The 24,157-nt window shown below is 37.5% G+C and overlaps 1 protein-coding gene across 1 annotated transcript in view; it reads left to right on the plus strand.

Moving 5' to 3' along the window:
• NLK (nemo like kinase) overlaps nucleotides 1-24,157 on the plus strand; it is a 146,173-nt gene that overhangs the window by 61,053 nt on the left and 60,963 nt on the right. The window contains exons 2-3 of the mRNA XM_080679303.1: nucleotides 11,827-11,956; nucleotides 20,996-21,051. Of these exons, the coding sequence (XP_080535429.1) occupies nucleotides 11,827-11,956; nucleotides 20,996-21,051 (186 nt within the window). The remainder of the gene's footprint in view (nucleotides 1-11,826; nucleotides 11,957-20,995; nucleotides 21,052-24,157) is intronic.

Here is a 24,157-nt window from a genome sequence, read left to right on the forward strand (position 1 = left end):
GTTACCCTTTAACATCTTATTGCCGAAAGTGTTAAAATGCAAGGAGATGCAGTTATGAATTATTTTCCTGTGGCTGAAACGTGTTCTTCATTGCAACTGGTTTTCCTACCCCTACAGTATTCATAGGTCTGTTTCTAGGAGAGGGCTGTGGCTAGTGGACATAAAAACTTCCTAAACTTGGCAGAGTAGGCTGTGTCATGTTCCCTCTCTAACATGAGAACATGTTAGAATAGTGTGAAAAGAACAGTGTGGCAACTTTCCTGCAGGCTGGTCAGACTCCTCACAGAGATATTTGACAGTGACTGAGGAGAAAGAGTCTCTATAACTTGTATGGCTTCCCAGTGTCCGCAGTAAGGATGGAACTAATTAATTAGTTTGTGGTCTAAAGAACAATAAAATATTCACAAGACCATAGTACAGCCTTGGGCAAACTACGGCCCGCGGGCCAGATCCGGCTGTTCTATCTGGTTCTCTTGCTCTCCCCTCCGCTCCTTTACTTTGAATTTATATTAGTTCACACAAACACTCCATCCATGCTTTTGTTCCGGCCCTCCGGTCCAGTTTAAGAACCCATTGTGGCCCTCGAGTCAAAAACTTTGCCCACCCCTGCCATAGTAGTTAGTGTAAAATGATTTTCACCTGTGTTTTAATTTAAACAATGATTATTGGTGGGGAGTTGAGGTCTTAAAAGTTAGACCTTACTCACTAGTAATAAGTATTTGAAAATAAATATGACAGCCTAATATTGTATGCATTGCCTGTACCTTACTCCTCCTTTTTTAAAAAATATTTTTATATTGATTTCAGAGAGGAAGGGAGAGGGGGAGAGAGAGAGAATCGTTGATCAGCTGCCTCCTGCACACCCTACTGGGGATCAAGTCCACAACCCGGGTATGTGCCCTTGACTGGAATCGAACCTGGGACCCTTCAGTCCGCAGGCTGATGCTCGATCCACTGAGCCAAACCAGTTTGAGCCTTACTCCTCCTTTATTAGCACCTCTAGGTGTCTCAGTACAGATCAGAATGGCCCAGTACATGGCCTAGTACTATATCACCTGCTGGGATCATTGCTATTTCTATTATTTAAACACATCGTTAGAGAATGTTTAAGTTCATATTTAACTCTTTCAGTTAAATGTAGATGTTTTTCTTCTTATCATTAGTGTTAGGCTATGAGGAAAAGAATGAACTATTTCACTGCTTTGGTTTAGGTACTGTATAAGGCCTTTTTTCCTTATAATTTCAGATTAACAAATTTGGGGGTCATTTTATAAGTATCTTTTTTAAAAAAGGAAAAGAATCTATTGCCTGACCAGCATGGGTCAGTGGTTGAGCATCGATCTATGAACCAGGAAGTCATGGTTCGATTCCTGGGCAGGGCATATGCCCAGGTTGCCGGCTAGATCCCCAGTGGGGAGCATGCAGGAGGCAGCTGATCAATTATTTTTTCTCTCTCATTGATGTTGCTACCTCTCTCTTCCTCTTCCTTCCTCTCTGCAATCAAAAAAATATTTTTTTAAAAAGAATCTCTTACATTGAGTGGCCAGATTATTATGATCTCTGAACGCATAATAATCTGGCCACTCAGTGTACTTGTGTATAAGGGAAAGCTTGCAAATCTTGATATGTCAAGGGACCAGGAGATAGTGGCCCCTAGCCTCTGGTTAGTAAGTCCTCTGATTCTTTCTGACTACCCACAATGCAGTTCTTATACATGGAAAAACCTTATTTTAAAATCCCAACTCTGTGGTCAGTCTACACTGAGTGGCCAGATTATTATGCGTTCAGAGATAATAATAATCTGGCCACTCAGTGTATGTGTAGAGCTAATTCAGTAAATACCAAATTTGTATAAACATTTAAAAAATCAGAAACCCCCAACTGATGGAAGAAATTAAATATAAAAGATGAGAATTTTTTTATGTATTTTTGGGTGGACACAGGGATGCTTAGAAGATTTGTTCTCCTAAATAATATGCAGCTCTGTAAATTATATCAAGAGTGTACACAAACTACAGCCTGTTAAAATTCTGATTAAAAAGAGATAAAAAATAAATTATTTATTCCCTAATCTATAGTATCCTTGAACATATAACAAACACTAAATTACAAATAAAATACATTTTTTAGACTTTGTTGTCATAAATTTTGCCTCATAGTTTGCTATTTTCTCAAGCAGATTTAATCAAATACAAGTAAATATAACTTTTAAGGAAATGAGTTTTAAAATGAACACGAAAGCAATAATCTAAATATTTAGAGTCTAGTTAGGTTCTATTATTGAGATATGTACTGTATTAGTACAGTTAACATAGTAATTGTACCAGGTGTACCAGTTAATAATGCAGATTTTTTTCGATAGATGGAGTTACACATATGTTGATATATATATGATTTGATATGTATGCTCTTTTGTTGTATTGACAGCAAGCTTCAAAACTTCATATGTCAAATTTGCTGAAGGTGTTAATATCATAGATATTCTTATCCTTAAAAATGTCGAATTTTGTGCCAAAAAAAGAGCATTTGCGGAAAGTTTTAATTCATTATTTTGAAGAAAAGTGCTGCTGAAAGTTATCGTATACTTTGGGAAGCTTATGGTGAACATGCTCCATCAAGATACTTATGAACGCTGGTTTAAACGCTTTAAAAGTGATGATTTCGATGTGAAAGACAAATGTCCAGGTCAACCAAAAAAGTTTGAAGACCAACAATTACAAGCATTATTGGGTGAAGATGCGTGTCAAACTCAAAAACAACTTGCAGAAAGGTTAAACGTTGCTCAGCAAACAATTTCCGATTGTTTACAAGCAATGGGAAAGATTTTAAAGGAAGGAAAATGGGTGCCACATCAACTGAACGAAAGACAAGTGGAAAACCAAAAAGTCATCAGTAAAGTGATGCTTCAACGGCACGAAAAAAGAAAGTCTTTTTTGCATCAAATTGTGACTGGAGATGAAAAGTGGATTTATTTTGAGAATCCCAAAGGCACAAAATCATGGGTTGATCCAGGTCAACCATCAACATCGACTGCAAGGCCAAATAGCTTCGGAAAGAAGACAATGCTCTGCGTTTGGTGGGATCAGGAAGGTGTGGTGTATTATGAGCTTCTAAAACCAGGTGAAACCGTTAATACTGATCACTGCCGACAACAAATAATCAATTTGAACCATGCTTTGATCATAAAATGACCAGAATGGACCAGAAGACCTGGCAAAGTAATTTTGCTTCATGATAACGCACCACCACACACTTCAAAACCAGTTAAAGACACGTTAAAAGATCTTGCCTGGGAAGTAGTAACCCACCCGCTGTATTCACCAGACCTTGCTCCTTCAGATTACCAATTGTTCTGATCGATGGCACACGCACTTTCTGAGCAGCACTTCAAAACGTACGAAGAAGTGGAAAATTGGGTCTCTGAATGGTTTGCCTCAAAACAAGAAAAGTTCTATTGGCACAGATTCCACAAATTACTTGAAAGATGGGGGAAATGCGTAGCTAGTGATGGACATTACTTTGAATAAAGCACTTTTTGATGTTTCTCTTGAAATTATCGTGTTTTCTTGGATTACAAAATCCGAATTATTAGCCGGCACACCTGGTATGTTTAGCAAAAAATAGAAGATTACTGATTACAAGTTTATGTGAATGGAATTAGAAGAACCTGATTTCTTAATCCAAGTGGAAGCATTCGAATTATAAGTTATTTATTTGCTTTGAATATAGTTAAAAACCTTATCTTGGAGATTCTTACTGAATAGTTATACTAATTTAAAGTTGTAACATTCTAGTTCGGCAATTTCCAACCTTTTTTTATCTCATGGCACACATAAATTAATTGCTAAAATTCTCAGGCACACCAAAATATAATATTTTTGCCAATCTGACAACAAGAATTGGTATAATTTTGATTCATTCACACTAGATGTCTACTGTGTTTTGTCTGTTGACATTTTTTTATTTGACAATCTAAGGGAAAGGAGGTCATTGCTCCTGACCAAATAGTCATGTATTGCATATTTTAAAAATTCTTGCAGCTCACCAGTTAAAAATCACGGATCTGGTGTCTGGGAAAGTATCCCCTTAATAAGTTTCACTTTGTTTCATTCCAACCCCTTCTGCCTGTCAATAATTTAAGCAGATTTGTGGCAATGGTCACAATTTCCTGGAAACAACAACAAAAATGACCACACCAGATCTAAAAAGCTTCCTGGTCTCAGTATTGTACTCTTTTGACTGACTCTGTATCTCTCTGAAGAATGGCTTGTGGATTCTTCTGGCTGCTTAAAAAACAGTTGAACTTGAGGAGAAACCAAGATGGCGGCATAGGTAAACACCTAAACTGCTGCCTCGCACAACAATTTCAAAACTACAACTAAAAGACAGAACGGACACCATCCAGAACCACAGGAAAGCTGGCTGAGTGAAAATTCTACAACTAGAAGGAAAAAGAAAAGCTCACAGAGAATTGGAGGTACGGCAAAGGGGCTTTGTGCGCACAGAGAGGAAGGGCGGCTGAGAGCCTGGCTGACTTTCTCTGACGGAAGGGGGAAGGAAGCCTCCGACCGCACTGAACCACAGTTCTGACTGCACTGAACCCCAGTTCCGGGTGAACCCCTGGGGACCCACACTCTTACGGGGGGAGTCTGGACTCTCGGGCGGAGACTCGAGCTGGGAAAGGCAGAAGTCTGAAGGCGCGCGCGGGCCAGTGCGCACAAAGGCTGCGGAGGTTGCCACAGGCTTTCCCTAGTGGAAGGGAGTCAGAGGATCCTGACTGCACTGAGCCCCAGTTCTGACTGCAGTGAACCCCAGTTCCAGGCGAGCCCCTGGGGACCCACGCTCTTGTGGGGGGAGTCTGGACTCTCGGGCGGAGACTCGGGAGCCGGGGAAGGCGGAGGACTGAAAGTGCGCACGCGCGTGCGTACCAGTGCGCACAAAGGCTGCGGAGGTTGCCACAGGCTTTCCCTAGTGGAAGGGAGTCAGAGGCTCCTGACAGCACTGAGCCCCAGTTCTGACTGCAGTGAGCCCCAGTTCCAGGCGAGCCCCTGGGGACCCACGCTCTTGTGGGGGGAGTCTGGACTCTCAGGCGGAGACTCGAGCTGGGAAGGCGGAGGACTGAAAGCGCACATGCGCGCAAGGGCAAGGCTGACAGGAAGCCAAGACTGAGACTCCACCCCATCCAAGCTGAGCACAGAGCCTATTGCAATTTGGCAAGTCTAATCCTATAAAGCTGTCTCCAGCACCAAACTTCTCCCAGCATAGACACAGCTGATCCTTACAGCCAACTGGCCCGGAGGTCAATTCTTCCCAGTGATACCAACAACAATAAAGACTTAATTACAACAAGGCTGTACACACAGTCCACAAAGGGGTGCACCAAGTGTGTCCACCTCAGGTTAACTGGGGAAGCAGACCCACTGGGCCATATTGGAAACCTAGCACAAATATCTACCTTACCAACTCAGGGAATCAGTGAAAATGCGGGGTCAAAGAATCAGATCACAAACGAAAGAAATGGAGGAAAACAAACAACTGGATATAGAATTCAAAACCACGGTTATAAGACTTTTTAAGAATATCCTAGAAAAGGCCGATAAATATAACGAGACCCTCGAAGATATGAAAAAGGACCAACTAGAAATTAAACATACACTGACTGAAATAAAAAATATTATACAGAGACCCAGAAACAGAATAGAGGAACACAAGAATCAAGTCAAAGAATTGAAATACAAAGAAGCAAAAAACACTCAACCGAAAAAGCAAAAAGCAAAAAAAAAAAAATCCAAAAAGTTGAAGATAATGTAAGAAGACTCTGGGACAACTTCAAGCGTACCAACATCAGAATTATGGGGGTGCCAGAAGAAGAGAGAGAGCAAGATACTCAAAACCTATTTGAAGAAATAATGACCGAAAACTTCCCCCACCTGGTGAAAGAAATAGACTTACAAGTCCAGGAAGCCCACAGAACCCCAAACAAAAGGAATCCAAAGAGGACCACACCAAGACACATCATAATTAAAATGCCAAGAGCAAAAGACAAAGAGAGAATATTAAAAGCAGCAAGAGAAAAACAGTTAATTACCTACAAGGGAGCACCCATACGACTGTCAGCTGACTTCTCAACAGAAACTATGCAGGCCAGACGGGAGTGGCAAGAAATTTTCAATGTGATGAATAGTGAGAACCTACAACCAAGATTACTCTACCCAGCAAAGCTATCATTCAGAATTGAAGGGCAGATAAAGAGCTTCACAGATAAGAAAAAGCTGAAGGAGTTCATCACCACCAAACCAGTATTATATGAAATGCTGAAAGGTATTCTTAAAGAAGAGGAAGAAGAAAAAAGTAAAGAGAAAAATTATGAACAACAAATACATATCTATCAACAAGCGAACCTAAAAATCAAGTGAATTTAAAACCTGAGGAACAGAATAATCTGATGAATATAATAGAATCAGGGGCATAGAAAGAGAGTGGACTGATAATTCTCAGGGGGAAAGGGGTATGGGGGGTTCATGAAGAGAATGGACAAAAATCGTACACCTATGGATGAGGACAGTGGGGGGGAGGTAAGGGCAGAAGGTGGGGTGGGAAATGGGTGGAGGGGAGCTATGGGGGGAAAAAGGAGAAATAATTGTAATAATCTGAATAAAGATTTATTTAAAAAAAAAACAGTTGAACTTGTATTCTAGGTGTAGAGAAGGATTGATGCACTCTGAGCAGATGTAAGGAAGGATTCATTTTCACAACCCTTAAAACTTTATTTTTAATATAGTGTTTGTAGAATCAAACATTAATTTAAAACTTAGAAAGTAAATATTGTTAGTATAACTTGAATGCCCATGAAGGTAATCAGATGAAATGACAGATACAGTGTTTTATTTAGGGCATCTAGTATTTAGTAGAGAAAGTAAGTGACTGGTAAGTGAGTTGTTGTTTCAATGCTCTTTTTTTTTCTGAAATGAAGAAATTTGCCCTAAATGTTGTTCCTTATCTCTACCGCTGGAACTTCTAACAAGTGCAGTTGGAATAACCAGGGTATTTCAGCAGCAGAGAAACTAAGCACAGGAAGCCTTTCAGTAACAAAGAAAATAAAAGAATTCCTGGGTAATAGGCTTCCACACTTATCTGAGTTCTGTGGTACTATTTGTGCTGAATTAAAGCATCTGCTACCTCAAGTTAAGAGAGAACAAACTCAACATGGCGTGAAATTACTGCACAGCCATTCACATTCATTAGGGTTATATTGTTACCAGCCACAAGCATGACTGACTTTTGCATGAATAATAAAATAAAAGGCTGCTTTGTGAATTTTACCTTAAAACAACAAGGCACAGTACTAACCTTGTAAGAGCAAATATTTATTGTGCGGGTATTAAAATTATTAAAGTACCAATTAGCAGTCATAGTAATAATTGATTTAGGCAAAAATTATTAATGGGTACTAAAAGCAGTAGGTCAAATTGGATCAGAAAAAGAATATTTACACAGTTAAAAGGGGAAAAAATAGTAACTTTGCAGTGGAGAAACCTGACAGACACTTCATCCAAGTAATCAAAGTTAATCACCAGTAATGGGGAAAATTGGTATCGTGTGTCTCCTAATGTGATGCACTGAGAAGTCACCACTTCTGTGTTATTCCTGTTAAAAATGCATAACCTGTACTAATCATGAGAAAACACCAGACAGACCCAAGTTAAGGAACAGTTTACAAAATACTGGCCTATACTCTTCAAAAATGGCAATATCATGAAAGACAAAGAAGTGCTAAGTAATCTGTCTTAGACTAAAGAAGATTCAAGAGACATTGGCAATTAAATGCAATGCGTGATCCAAAACTTTCCTTCCTTGCCATTTCATTGACATTTTTTCTCTTCTAGCTTCTACCTACAGAGATATATTTAAACAGAAAAAAAAATATTTTTAATAGTCTGGTTTAAATAGATTCACTTTCCTTCCTATTTTACTTTTGTAGTTTATATGGATTTTTTTATTGTTGACTCTATTGCAGATGTCCCCCATTCCCTCCCCACTTTGTCCACCTCCACCAAATCCCCCCCCACACCTTGGCCCTCACCACACTATTGTCTGTGTCCATGGGCTATGCATATATGTTCTTTAGCTAATCCTTTATTCAGTCCCCCCACCCCCTCCCCCTCTGACATTTATCAGTCTGTTTCCATATATCCATGCCTCTGGTTCTGTTTTGTTCGTCAGTTTATGTGGTTCATTAGATTCCAAGTGAGATCATTTGGTATTTGTCTTTCTCTGATGGGCTTATTTTACTTAGCATAATAATCGCCAGGTCTTTTCATGCTGTCACAGAGGGTAAAAGTTCCTTCTCTTTTACATACTCATAGTATTTTGTGAATAAATTTTTTTTTAATTCTCACCCAAGGATATTTTTTCCATTGATTTTTAAAGAGTGTGGGAGGGACGGTGGGGAATTGAGAGAGAGGAGAGACCGAGAAAGAGAAACATCTATGTGAAAGAGACATGGCGATTGGTTGCCTCCTGCAGATGCCCCATCCAGGCCCAGGATCAAACCTGCAACCCAGGTACATGCCCTTGACTGGGAATTGAACCCTCAACCTTTCACTGGGCTGACGCTCTAACCTTTGAGGGCTGTACCACAGCTTTTTTATCCACTCATCTACTGATGGGCACTTGGGCTGTTTCCAGATCTTGGTTATTATAAATAACGCTGCTATGAACTTAAGGGTACATATATTCTTTCTGATTGGTGTTTTGGGATTCTTAGTATATATACCCAGAAGTGGGATTGCTGGGTCAAAAGGCAGTTCCATATTTATTTTTTTAAGGAAGCTCCATACTGTTTTCCACAGTAACTGCACCAGTCTGCATTCCCACCAACTGTGCACTAGGGTTCCCTCTTCTCCATATCCTCGCCAGCACTTGTCTGTTGTTTTATTGATGATAGCCATTCTGGCAGGTGTGAGGTGATACCTCATAGTGGTTTTAATTTGCATCTCCCTGATAATTAGTGACATGAGCATCTCTTCATATGTCTATTGGTCATCTGTATGTTTTTGGATAAGTATCTATTTAAGTCCTTTGCCCATTTTTAATTGGATTGTTTGTCTTCCTGGTGCTGAGTTGTATAAGTTCTTTATATATTTTGGAGATGAACCCCTTATCAGACTGGCGAATATGTTCTCCCATACATTGGGTTCCATTTCATTTTGTTTGGTTGGTATTTTTTAAGAAACTGTCACGAATGTTAGGTCTTATGGGGGGCGGGGGCAGGCTGGAGGGGGTTAATGGGGGGAAAACAGGGACATATGTAATACTTCCGACAATAAAGAATTAAAAAAAAAAAAAGAAAGAATCTTCATTGGTGACTCAAAAAAAAAAAAGAATGTTGGGTTTCTTAGCCTAGTGGGATTACTTTTCAAGCTATTAAAGAGTTAAAAATAGTAATATTTCATTGTTTTACCAAATATTCAATCAATAGAAGAAAGAAGAATCTTTATGCTATTTAAAAATACTAGAGGGCATCATTTAAGAGTTTTGTGAGCATTTGGGAAAGGAAGTAGTGGTCACGAAGATACTATGGTATTCATAAAGAAGTTTGGTATGGTTTTTAGATAGGTAGATAACAGGATACCTTTATTTTCAGGAAAGCAATTTGATGAATGTCTGATTTCCTTGTGTACAAGGAAAATGGAGAAATAGTGACTGTAGTTAATTAAATAATTCAATAACCATACCCAAGATTAATGATTAGATGTAAATCTCATGGTTTCTAGTGTTGTATCTGTTGCACAGATCTATTCTCAATTCTATCCTAAATTTTAATAGTTTAGGTAAAGGCATTGGTGACATACAGGTCCGATTTTTTTTTAACTTTCATTTATTGATTTAAGAGAGAGAGACATCAATTTGTTGTTCCACTTATTTATGCATTCATTGGTTGATTCTTTTTTTCTTTCCTTTTTTAAAATATATTTTTATTGAAGGGAAAGGAGAGAGAGACAGAAATATCAATGATAAGAGAGAATCATTGATCAGCTGCCTCCTGCACATATACCCCTCCCCCATTGGGGATTGAGACACAACCCAGGCATGTGCCCTTGACCGGAATCAAACCCGGGACCCTTCATTCTGCAGGCCGACACTCTATCCACTAAGCCAAACCAGCAAGGGCCATTGATTGATTCTTATATGTGCCCTGACCAGGGATTGAACCCATAATCTTGGTGTAATTAGCACAATGGTCTAACCAACTAAGCTACCTGACCAGGGGCTACAGGTCAGATTTTTAAATGACACAAATCTGGGAGAGATACCCAAAGCATTGGATGACTGAAACGGGAACTGAAAGATAATGTAGCTGGAAATGATTAGCAAAATAAACCTGACAGGAATCTATAATAATAAAAGCATAATATGCTACTTAGACCAGACATCCTTCTGGACGAAGCCAGGGCTGTGAGGGAAGACTGGGTCCTGGGTGCCTGTCGGCAGCCAGAGGGAAGCCGATGCCTGCAGCCTGTGGAAGGAAGGCCTACTCTTGCACAAATTTTGTGCATCGGGCCTCTAGTGAATTATACAAGGACAAACATTCACAGATGATGGGTGGAAGGGAAGTAAAAACTTTATGTTAATTTATGGAAAATCAATTTGCCAAATGGCCAATTGGCCATATTTACCAAATTTATTGATTAAAAAAAAACACAACACAACTATTTGTATCAATTATGTCCAGTCAGAAAAAATGGAAACCACACAGTATTTTAAACATAGGAAAGGAATTACAGGGAATTGGTTTTACAGGTGTTAGAAGGCTAACTGAGTAAAAAGGGGGACTCTGAGCTAGTAAAGAGATAGTAATTATAGGAAGCAGCTATCACAGCAAGAGCTGAGAAACAAAAGAAAAGACCTATCATAACCTAGAAGCTACAGCCATAAGCTGGCACTTAGTCTTCTGATGAGGGGACAATTCAACTACTGGTGGTACTGAAATTTTGAAGTCCTTATTACTAAAAGCTGTTCGTTTATATGAGAAACTAAAAGATATGTTAAACTAAATGTAATAACATCTGAATGACCATCTCTTCCATATTGAATTTGGTTCTGAAAATAAAGCATATAAAACTAATTTGACCTCAATTATGTTAATGTTCTATACCTTTTTCCTCCCATCTTTAAAATGGCTTTGCCACTAATAGTCCTTTCATTGCAGATGTATTGCTAAGTAACATCTCAGAAAGAGTAACTGTTTATAAAAATTTGGACAGGGATTAAAAATAAGGAACAAGTGGCACTCTCCCTCCAGGGAGAATGCCAGTGCCATTTCCTTTCCCCTCTCCTTTCCCCACAAGCACATATCTCCTAAACTTCAAGAGCCCCACAAGGCTTGCAACCAGGGGAGCAGTGGACAGTGGCAGCTCTGTCTGCTGAACCTGTCGAACCCGTCTCCAAGGGCTCCTTTTCTCTGACTTCCCAGTGAGCCAAAGCACCCAGTCTAGGCTCTTCTGCTGCTTCTGCTATGCCCTTCCTGTTTCACTGTCCTAAGTGTGTTTTTGCTGCTGTCAATAAATTCTTGCTTGCTTTTCTAAAAATAAATAAAGGAAAAAGCATGGCAAATCAGTTGTGTGGGCTAAACATTCCCTTTGATTATAGATGTGTATTTTTTAAAAATCTTCTTTCTCACTGGCACCTTTAGCATTATTAAGTGGATTTAATGTTGAGTTTTTAAGATAAAGATATTTGTCATGCTCTGAAACATTAAAGAACAAGGTTTGGAATTGATTTCTTTGTCTTTTTTTCCCTCTCCTCCAAATATTGCTTCTTTAGGTCAGTAACAGATCCAAGAGATGGAAAGAGAGTAGCACTCAAAAAGATGCCCAACGTCTTCCAGAATCTGGTCTCTTGCAAAAGGGTCTTCCGGGAATTGAAGATGTTGTGTTTTTTTAAACATGATAATGTAAGTGAAATTGGTGTTTGGGATAAACTATTTCCTAAGCATGCTTAATTGTATTAGTAAAGAGCAAAAGAGAGTTAAAAAAGAAATATGCAAGTTATTAAATGGGTTTGGAAACCTGAGACAAGTTAGATCCTTTTTGTGAACAATTAACTTATTTAAATTCTAAGACTCATTGATTGACAGATAAATATTAATTGTTGTAAAGCAAATGTTAATATTTAACTGAGGGACACTATTAATAAGTAGAGTATAATATGTAGTCTGGGTGATTTAAATGAAAATAATTGGTCCCTGATTTTAAATGCTTTATATTTATCCTTCATATTTCTAATTAGAGATTAAGTTAAAGATGTAGGGAAACAGAGTCACCTCTTAAAAAACAGCAATCTCTTAAAGTAACATAGGTTAGCTTTTTTGTGGCTGCGTTTAAAATCGTTAAGTCTCATGGGCAAATAGAATCATTTTGTTTTGAAAGATAGCTTCACCTCATATAATACTGAATTAAAAGTTTGATACATGTAAAATTTACCTGGGGGGTATTAGCATTGGACTCTTAGTTTTCAGTTTCATGTGAAAAGAAAAACTGCCTTATATTCTGCATTTGGTACTCAACCTATAGTATTTTAATTGCTGAATTAAAATCTTTGTCAGAAAAATAGTAATAATTTCTTATTGGCACAGGAACTTTTAGAACTTTGGCCAAAGTATGGTTCTCTCTTTAAGAGAGAAATTTGTGTAAGTTTAAAGTATTTGGTAAAACTAGGAATATCAAACTTACTTGAAGCTCCTTGGTTTGACATATTTTGTTGATTGATTACCCCCCTTGAAATCTTCCTTGATCTTTTTTTCTTTTCTTAGTTATTGCTATGTTTTAGTCGATTGGAACTGCTTAGCAATGTGTTTGTTTCAGTAACTTTAAAAATATCACTCATTTCTGTTTTATGACTGGTTCCTCAAATTTTAAAAGTGATTTAGAATGATATCTGATGCTTGCTTAGTTTTTGCCTGAGTACCACCCTAGCATCAAAGATTACAAACCTTATGTACATTTTCAGACACTCAAGTAAAGGTATTCATGGTGAAGAAATATTTTGAAGGTGGCATCAGAAATTTGCTTATTACGGGTTTCAATGGTTTATTATATTCAGCTTTATCTTTTATAAAGGAGGGACGAAAAGAAAAAGAAATTATATATATATATATATATATATATATATATATATATATATATATATATGAGGGATGGTGTAATAGACTACTGCTGGTATTTTTTCTCATGACTTATTCCTATAGAGTAACTAATTAAGTCACATAGATAGTGTTAAAATGAGTTGTGTAAGAAAAGAAACAAACAGAGTTCTTGAAAATCACACTTATTAAAACACAACAACCACTGTCTCAAGCTCCTAATAAGCTCTGTCATAAGAGAGTGCTTATGACTTCTGTGGGAATATTCAAAAGTGAAGCAGATGGTTGGAAATGAAGATGGCAGGGCACCACTGTTTTATACTTAATGAATTTATGTTATGCTCTGCAATCTATCTCCAGAAGCATCTCAGGGCCAGCATACGTGGTATGTGTGGAATGTCTAAGAGGCAACTGGTTTTTTATATAGTTAAGGTAACAGATATTTATTAATTGTGTCCTGTTTATAGAGTGCAGTGCTAGGTCATGTGGAGGGTACAAAAAAATTTTTTTAAATGGTCTTTTTTTTTTAGGGGAGTGGACCAGGTGTTTAATAACACTTGTTATCATGTCTCAGGGAGTATTCTAGATGTTTTACATACATTAATTCATTTAATCCTTAAAATTTTTTGCCACATAAGGCTTGTTATCCCTACTTTACTGAGGAGTAAACCAAAGCTTAGAATTAAGTAACTTGTCCAAGGTAAAGGTAACACAGGATGGGAGTCTAAATCTGTCATGCTTCAGAGCCCTTGCTCACTAATTTGGTAAACTTTTATTGTACACATACTATATTCCTAAACTACATTAGCTTCTAGGGGTTTTACCTTCAAGGAGTTTAGTAATGTGATAAGTATTGTGATAATGGTGCTATGGTAGGGCTGCCTGCATAGTTAAACATTAATACAGAACAGTTTGTGTCCTATTCATACCACAAAGCTGGGAAACCAAACCTACAAGTATTTTAGAATCACCAGTGAACTTTAAAAATGCAGAGATTCATGTGTCTCATCCACACCACCTAAATTGGAATCTCCAGGTTTGATGCCCAGGTAGTACCTAAGCTTCTCAGGTGAATATTAAGGAGAAGGGAAAAATTGTTGTGTGGACTTAGTGGCTTAAAGATACTTTAAATATGGAGAAGGTAAACCTTAAGATGAGTCTTTGAAATTAAGATTTGATTAATAGAAGGAGAAGAAAGGAATGTCATGATGAAAATGACATTTAGAAAGATTAACCTGGCTGTCGTAGGAAGGTTGGATTTTAATTTGGATGGTTTTTTGTGTGTGTGTGTCAAAGAATAGCTACAAAGCCCTAGGAGGCTTTGTATTTCCTTTTGAACAGAGCCTACAAAGTCACTATATCAAATTCATTGACTTCAGTTGATCTGACTGACTGAGATACACACATATGCACACAATCTTTCATTTTTCCTTAATGTACAGGTTGTTTTTCATCTTAAAGGATAGGTTTACCTTGATATAGTAACTTAGGGGAACAGAAATGGGTTTAACTTTGTAAAGATTGATGGTGTTTAGGCTTATCTCTAGTGTCTAGTCAGAATCTGAGCTGTTATAAAATCTGGCAAAATATTCTTCACTTTAGCCCGGCTGGCATGACTCAGTGGTTGAGCATCAACCTATGAACCAGGACATCACAGTTCAATTCCTGGTCAGGGCACATGCCTGGGTTGCAGGCTCGATCTCCAGTACTGGGGGCATGTAGGAGGCAGTGATTGTCTCTCATCATTGATGTTTCTATTTCTCTCTCCCTCTCTTCCTCTCTGAAATCAATTTTTTTTATGTATATATATATATATATATATATATATATATATATATATATCCTATCTAATAAAAGAGTAATATGCAAATTGACCATCATACCAAGACACAAGATGGCCGCCCCCATGTGGTCAAAGATGGCTGCCACCATGTGGACACAAAATGGCCACCACAAGATAGCCTACAGGGAGGGCAGTTGTGGGAAGTTAGGGGTGACCAGGCCAGCAGAGGAGGGCAGTTGGGCGGGACCACGCCTGCAGAGGAGGGCATTGGGAGCCAGCAGTCCTGGATTGTGAGAGGGATGTCTTTAACGGGCAGCTGGACATCCCTCAAGGGGTCCCAGATTAGAGAGGGTGCAGGCTGGGCTGAGGGACACCCCCCCTCTTCCGTGGGCCTCTAGTATATATATAGTCTTCACTTATCCATCCATGCTCTTGTGCATGCTTGTACACACACTCAGTTGTCATATCATCATGGAAAAAAGATTTTCCTTTTTTTTTCCAATCTTGTATTCCTTGGAGAATTTGATGAAAGCTATGAATCCTTTCTAGGAAAAATGTACACACACACAATTTTATGTCATTTTAGGCTTTTACTCGTTCTCTAAAGCCCGTTCAGAGCCCCCTCACACCCATAGATTCCTGCAAAGAATCCCTAGAATACAAGTCTTGGGCTTTTTAAATTTTATTTTATTTTTTGTCCTTGGGTAATACCACCAAACACACAGTAGGCAGTCTATTTGAAGAGTAAGTGAATGAATGAAAGTTATAGAAAAAGATAAATCTCTGGGTCTAGAATGATAACCTCAGTGATTTCTCTCTTGGAGATACTTTTTCCCAATCTTTTCAATCTGGAGTACTCTTGAGAAGAGTAAAGGATGCAAAGAGGAGATAGTGGAGACAAAGAAGGATCATTCGTTTTCCTTTGTATAGTCTAACCCCATGGTCAGCAAACTGCGGCTCGCGAGCCACATGCGGCCCTTTGGCCCTTTGAGTGTGGCTCTTCCACAAAATACCACAGCCTGGGCGAGTCTATTTTGAAGAAGTGGCGTTAGAAGGAGTTTAAGTTTAAAAAATTTGGCTCTCAAAAGAAATTTCATTCGTTGTACTGTTGATATTTGGCTCTGTTGCCTAATGAGTTTGGCAACCACTAGTCTAACCTAACTCAAACAAAGCCTCTTTGGGTTCATAAGTAGGATGCCTTCCTGTGTGTCATTATTTGTTGTGCTGTAGGTGGAGATGTACGCCCTTCAGTTCCGGAAAATTTCCTCCATTTTCTGTTCTCTCTTGAATTCTGATTAAGCCCAGCATCTGTTAAATCCAGAGAGAACAGGATTTATCCTCTGATTTTCTTCTCTCTTCTCTCTTATTGTCTTTTTCTATTTTTTGAGAGGTTTTTATCTTCCAGCTCTTCTCTGAAATTGTTTATAAAATGCTATTATTTTAATTCTCAACTCTTATTGTTGTTTGTTCAATATTTCATTGTGGTGTCCTTTTAAGGATAGTTGAGCTCAACAATACCATCAATCAACTGGATATAACTGACACCTATAGACTGCCTCCACAGCTGCAGAATACACATTTTCCTGAAGCTCACATGGAACAGTTGCCAAGATAGACCACATTCTGAGCCATAGAAAATACCTTAACAAACTTAATAGAATAGAAATTATACAATGTCTACTGTCAGACCAAAATGAAATTAACTTGAAAATTCAATTTTATGTAGATGTATATTTCCCCAAAACTGATCTATAGATTCATTGGGTTCCATTCACAATCTCAAAGGGGTTTTTACTGGTGGAACTTGACAAGCTAATTCTAAAATCTATACGGAAGCACAAGGACCAGGAATAGCTCATAGGGGATCAGACACAGGAGTAGACAAAATGACCAGTGAGGCAAAATAGAAAAATAAGTTGTGTTATATGCAAAGGATCACTATACAGCAAGGAGAAGGAATGCCCTACAGCTGCACACATTAATTTGGACAAATCTCAGAAACATTGAGTGAAAAAGCAAGTCACAAAAGAATAAACACGGTATGATTCCATTTATATAAAATTCAGAAACATGCAAAACCAATACAAACGTAATAAAATTACAAAGCAAAGCCAGAGAGTGATTAAGATAGCCGTGTGTCCTCTACCAGGGAGGGGCACACCTACCCAGTGACCCAGCAGTTCTACTACTTGGTATATGCAAGACAAATGATTACATATATCCACCAAATGACCTGTACATGAAAGTTCATAGCCGTTTTATTCATAATACCTAGAAATTGGGAAACATCGCAAATGTTTGTCAGCAGTATCCTGGATAAGTACATTGTGTTGTATTCCATTCATATAATGATGTACTCTACATTAATAAAAAGGATGAACCACCCATCCATATCAACATGGTTGTGTGGTTAATGGGCATGTTTTCCCCAAAATGAGCTGGATATTCAGTGTCATCCAAACCATGAATCTCACAGGTATACCAGTAAGTGAAAGAAGCTATACACAGAAGACTCTGATTCAATTTATATAAAGTTCAGAAACAGACAAAACAAATCTGTGGTGGTAGAAATGAGAATAGTGGTAACCTCTGAGCAGGAATGGTTTTGACAGGAAAGAGGCAAAGGGGCCTTCTGGGTTGTTGAAATGCTTAAATTCTTGATCTGGATTTTAACCATGGAATAAAAATGTGTCCTATTACACATTCTGTGTGGGTAAAAAGAAATTGAATTACTGTTCACTTAGGATTTGTGTGCTTTACTATATCTTACAACTGTATAAAAATAATAGTAAAAATATAGTTTCTACCTTAAAGAACTTAAAATCTATTGGGGGTGGTGGGATGGAGAGAATGAGGAAGAAGTAGCTCCTTTGCTAAACATGGGATTTAACTCAATTGTGTGAACAGCTAAACGTGTAGTCTTTTTTGTTAATCCTCACCTGAAAATTTTTTTCCCATTGCTTTTCAGAGAGTGGGGGGTGGGGAGGTAGCAGGGGGTGGTGAGAAAGAGAGAAACATTGATGTGAGAGATACATTGATTGGTTGCCTGCTGCAGGTGCCCCAACTGGGGGCAGAGAGCGAACCCACAACCCAGGCACATACCCTTGACCAGGAATCGAACCTGAGACCCTTTTATGCGTTGGCCTCTGCTCTAACCAGGGAGCAACACCAGCCAGAGCAAAATTTCTAGTCTTTATATTTAGGATTGAGATTATTCACAACAATTGTTTTATTGATAAAGGGCTAACCAAAACAAAACAAAACAAAACAAAACAAAACAAAAAACAAAGCCGTTTACTCATTAAGTAACCAATTTCTATGACTCTCCTAACATCACAGAGGTTAAAATTCTAAACAGTGGCTATCATAATGAGCTTTTGTCCAGTTCATAAGCAATTTGAGAAATGTGCTGAAACACTGTTTGGTAATGATCATTATTTAAGCTTTCATTTGTTTTTTAATTTAAAAAGTATGCCTACTTTTTTTTGTATCTGAGATCCTTTGAAGGGTTGTTGGTATTTTGGGATACTTTAACTCTTAAGCATCCTCCTCTATTTACAAGATAAGGTTAATCTCACATGTCTATTTAAATAAGGAGTCAAGCATGAAGTCTGGAGTTTGAAAATCTGCTACTGTTCTTTCTAATTTACTTCTCACTTCTGAGATTCCTGGATAATTTCTCCTAGCCTTAGTTCTGTGCCACCTTGAAACACTTTGGCATACCATTCTCTGATAACATTTTTAGGTAGAAAGAACAGGAATAAAAAACAACAGGTGGTTAAAAAATTCCATCCAGAGTTTAAAATATTGCACCTTTGAAGCTAACAATCACAGCTAAATGCTTGAATGCAAGTGTCTAACCCTGTCTTATATGGCTTTTCTACAAAAAGCCTCATCAAATTTGGAGTAAAAAAGCCTCATTCTTCTCTATCAAGGTTTAAATGTATGGTTGTCACTTTCTTCTAGATAACCTCTAATTATAGCAGATAGATTTGAAGTGTGAAATAGCTTTATCTAATGGACGCCGTCACTCATGGCATTCTGTTTTCCCCGCAAGACAGGATGTATGTTGTTCAGATACAGAGTTTAGAGTCCAAAAGATGTCAAGTAAAACACTAATTTCTAACTGCCTTCCTCAGGCATCAGATATTCATGTTAAAAATTGTTCTATCACATAATGAGAAATGAATTTACATGTATTTTTGACACACTAATTATAGATTTTTTAAATATAGAAATGAAATCTTTTATATGATAAAAAATTATTCTTTAAAGAAACTGGAAAATCTGTTATTTTTCCTAAGTATAAACATTTTAATTCAGAAAGGAAAAATAGATATTCTTTATAATAAACATCTGAACTATTTTAAAACGTTTATGTTTAACTGGTTTTAAAGTAGGTGAAGGCTTTTTCATTACAGAAGGTTTTAGTTTAATTTAAAATTTTGAAGTGACAAATGCTTGGCTGAAAAAAGAATAACCTTTAAAATGAGCAAGGTTTTTTCCACATGTAAATTGCAAGAGGAAAAGGGAGATGGAGGAGAAATCTGTAGATTAAAAGACATAAATCAACCATAACATGTAAATCTTATTTAGCTCCCGATTTAGACTAACAAACTTTAAAAAAAAAAGAAAATTGGGAAATTGAGCACTGCATATTTGGTGGTATTAAGAAACATGCATGTATATATAGTACATTGGTCATTTCTTTGTTCTTATTCTTAATAAACTGGTATTAATTCAGTTCAAAAAATAAAATATTAAATTTTTATATTTGATAATTGTGTTTTTTATCTTTTAGAGATACTGACCAATGTATGACTAAAATAAACCTAGTATTTATATATTCAAAATTATATAGGGAGAGTGGAGGATATAGATGAAATAAGAATGGTCATGTATAGATCACAACCAAGCTTACATGAGTATTCTTTGTACTATTCTGCCCATTTTATGTATTTAAAATGATCCATAATTTAAAATTTTTTTCTTAATAAACTAAGCTCAAGATCAGAAAATTTGAATTTATACCACCACACAATTTACTTCCTGTTAAATAACTTCTTCCCTGTCCTTTGAGCCTGGTATTTTTCATTAGCAAGGTAGGTTTAGATTCTTAAATGTGACATCATAATTGGGACTTAAAAGAGTAGCTAGTAGGGGAAGTAAGCCTATTTGTTATGTTTCAATGGCATACTACATTGATAGTATGCTGCTTTTATAAAGGACTTGAATTTCAGATGCCATAAAGTATTTTTTTTTCCCACCTGAGTGACTTTTTGGGGGACTTGGAATAAAATTCAAAATGCTTAACATAATTTAAATAATTTTTTTGTGATTATCCCCTGCCTTTCTCTTCTGTTTTATCCCAACCTGTTTTCCTCCCACCCACTATATTCCATAAGCACTGGCATTTCTACTTCTAGAATCTTCCTGGTTCTTTCTTGCCTCAGTGACTTACATTTGCCTGACCAACTTCTATTCAGCCTTCCACTCAGAGTAGTATCACCACAGGGAAGCTTTTTCTCCACACTCCTCTTTACTTTTTCACTGCATAATAATAAATGTCATAATTATATATTTGTATAACTGTTTAATGCCTTCCTCTTCCCTAGTCATGAGAGTAGGAATATTAGTTTTGTTCTTATAACCCAAGAGCCCGCCATAGTGTTTGCCAGGTAGAATACACTTACTGAAACATTTTTTTAACAGAAGAATAAAGGAATAAATGGTAGGTATGGCTCCTTATGCTCTTAGAGCAATACTGATGATTAAAAGTAGAACATTTCTTTCTAACACGGTCCTATTCAGGGGTTCTGGTAGCATTTAGTATAACCCAATTACCTCTCTCATTTGGTTTAGATAGAATTATCTTTTAGGTAGTAAATTCATAAACCCATCTTAATGTTCAGGACTGTGTTTCTTGACTGATAAATTTAGTTAATCTCAGTGGGCAATTGTAACTAAACCTTAAATCATTAACGTGTTAACAGTATTTACTTGCACTTATGTCATATGTTGTTTCCTTTATAGTTCTCTAAATTTTACTTTTTTTTCCCTTTTCTCAGGTACTCTCTGCCCTTGACATACTCCAACCTCCACACATTGACTATTTTGAAGAAATGTATCCTAACCAGGGAATGTGAAAGAAGGGGACACATTTTTTTATTAATTTGTTCTTCTAGCACCTTTTTGGGGTTCTTGCCTTGAAGTGTATTAAATTTCATCCTTGCAGAAGTGGTTGAGTACCTGGAACCAGGTAATTTTGAAATCCCAAGTATCTGGCAGAGCTTAGTATTATCAATATATCCTGAGTAATGATACCACAAAACAGGACTTCTGAGCAGAAATTTTACTTAATCTGCACACATCCTTTAGATGGGTTATTACCATCCCCATTTTGCTGATGAAACCAGTGAGGCAGCTAAGTTGCAGTGGAACTCAATAAAGTGCTCTTGTGACTATACAATAACTGCCTGTCAGTCAAGAGGATAATATTGCCCTGTTTCCTACCACTTGGAGTAAGGTGAAAATTAAAGAGCTAGTAATGTAATTTAAATGTCCCAAGTTCCTTGGAATAATGGTAGTGGTGATGGTGATGGTAATAGACATCACTTACGTGAGTTTTTATCAATTGCAAGGCACAATTCTAAGTTCTTTAGACAAATGAGTTTATTTAATCCCTATAACAGCCATCTGGGGAAGGTATTGTGAACATTCCCATTTAACAGAAGAGGAAATTGAGGCACAAAAGATTTTAAAAAACCAATTTCACTGAGTAAGTAAATGTTGGGGATGGCGTTCAATTCCAAGCAGTCTGACTATGTAGTTCAGTCCCTACATACATGATTCTCTCAGGATAGAGGCTTTAACATTCTCCTATCACTACTACAGTTAATTTGTAAAAATAATATATTAGGTATCGTGGATAATAATAAACTGTAAAATAATGCCTGGTAATAGTTCCTGGGACTATGCATGGAAAATATTAAAACTTAAGTTAGGCCATCTGACATTCCTAGGCAAAACATCATTTACCTTTCTGTATTTATCTTGGTAAAGCTTTAAGTAAAAGACAGGAAGTCCTAAATCATTAATTTAGTGAGCTCATGATAGTACTGTTTATTCACTCAAGGCTTTTTATTAGCACTAGGCCTGTGACTCAGAATGGAAATCAATATAAAAGCAAGATGCTTTTTCTGATTGAGCAGTGAGCTAAACTAAATTCTTACTCAAGAGGTAGGTAATTCCATACTAGACAATTATCTTTGATATTTTTCTTAATAATTTGGAACAATTAAGAGCCTCCCGAGGGGAAAGAGAGCAGTTAAAATATTAGGGAATTGGGAAACCATGTGAGGTGATAGAATTGTCACTGATCAACATTGGGATGTTTTGATCTAATAAACCAAAAGCTCTTGAATGCTGTAATCCTTGATGATATTTTAACCCATGAATCTCTTATGGAATTAATCCCTTTTCAAAGGGTTGATTCAGTGAACTTGGGGTACTCCAGCCCTGTACATTCCAAAGAAGGGACTGGCCCTTGACTGACTCCTGGCTGGTAAGAGTGTCCTTGAATACCTGAGTTCTTGGGCCATGACAGGTGGTTCTGACACACACACACACACCCTTTTTTTTTTTTTAGTTCAAAATTAACTTAAAGATAGAAGAACTGAGAAAGTTCTTCTCTCCTGACTATATGTCAGTAGTAGCCACTGAGGAAAAAGCATTACCAATTCCTTTTCGTTGGTGGGAAGGAAATCTACATACTAAGAGACACTCTTATGAATGTGTACTAACTCTACCTCTTTGGAAATAAAGTTGCTGATAACCAAACCTTGAAATAAGAAGAAATCCTCTTTAGTAAATAAGGGTTTGACTCTATTATAGGCTGTGTCAGGGGTCCGCAAAATCACCCTCAGGTTCAATGAAAGGACTCAGAGGACCCAGGAAAGCTGTTTTACTCGTGGTTAGAGATTAAAATCAGCAAAGGAAAAAGGTGCATAAGGCAGAGTTCAGGAGAAACCAGGCACAAAGTTCTAGTTGTTCTCTCCTGTTGGAATTGCACAAATAGTGCTTAATTCTCCCAGCAACAATGTATGACAACACAGGCAACCTTGTCAGCTAGGGAGGCTCACATGAGCCTTGGCGTCCAGGGTTCTAATTGGACATTGGTAAGTAAGCATAGAGCACCCAAGAAACTGATCTTACTCAGTCTCCAGCCCTCCACCCTTCTCCCTACCCAGAGTTTAAACTAATACAACTTGAACCAAGCAAACAAAAACAGGTGTATACCATGAATCACATTGTTAGCCTAAACTGTGGTGTGGCCAAAGCCCCAGGTATACTGAGATACTCTTATGAGGCAGGATTTGCAGGGGTGCAAAGGTTATTTCCCAGGAGCCAGTCCTAAAAACTTTTGAAACGTATAGGATTTTGGTAGCCCAGATCTGCTGTGTTAACCCTTTATTGAATATAGACCTTCAGTGGGGAAAGAATGTTTTCATATAAGATAATTGGTGAATGTGGGTATATTTAATAAATGCCAGATATATTTAGATTCTCTTCATTGAACACTCAGCTATTCAATATGTGTGTGTGTGTGTGTGTATACTTTTTTTAAAATATATTTTATTGATTTTTTACAGAGAGGAAGGGAGAGGGACAGAGAGTCAGAAACATCGATGAGAGAGAAACATCGATCAGCTGCCTCCTGCACACCCCCCACTGGGGATGTGCCCGCAACCAAGGTGCATGCCCTTGACCGGAATCGAACCTGGGACCTTTCAGTCTGCAGGCCGACGCTCTATCCACTGAGCCAAACCGGTTAGGGCTATATTTCCTATCTTATAGTTCAAGCATGAATTGTTTAAATTAGGTTTTAGTTTCATGTACTTGGGTTTGTCATTTCTTTAAAAACCCCATGTATGTTTCTATAAGCTAGTAGTTCTCAACCACTTATTATTATTGACCATAATTTAATTAAATCTGGGAGAGACTTGATTCATTATTATTTTAAATACTTGCAAAGCAGAGGAAGAGTTAGTACCGTTATGATTATTTTAAATCCTTGAGTGGCATAGGTGGTATAGTAGCTGTTGGTAGCTGATTCCAGACCATTTCATTAGTTGGCAGAATGTTTCTATAAAATTCCTCTCCCCAGAATTGCTCATGAATATTTAAATAAAAGATTTTGCCATTATATATTTACTAGAGGCCGGGTGCAC

This window comes from Plecotus auritus, assembly GCF_963455305.1.
Source record: "Plecotus auritus genome assembly, chromosome: 7".
In the NCBI taxonomy this organism is placed as follows: Eukaryota; Metazoa; Chordata; class Mammalia; order Chiroptera; family Vespertilionidae; genus Plecotus; species Plecotus auritus.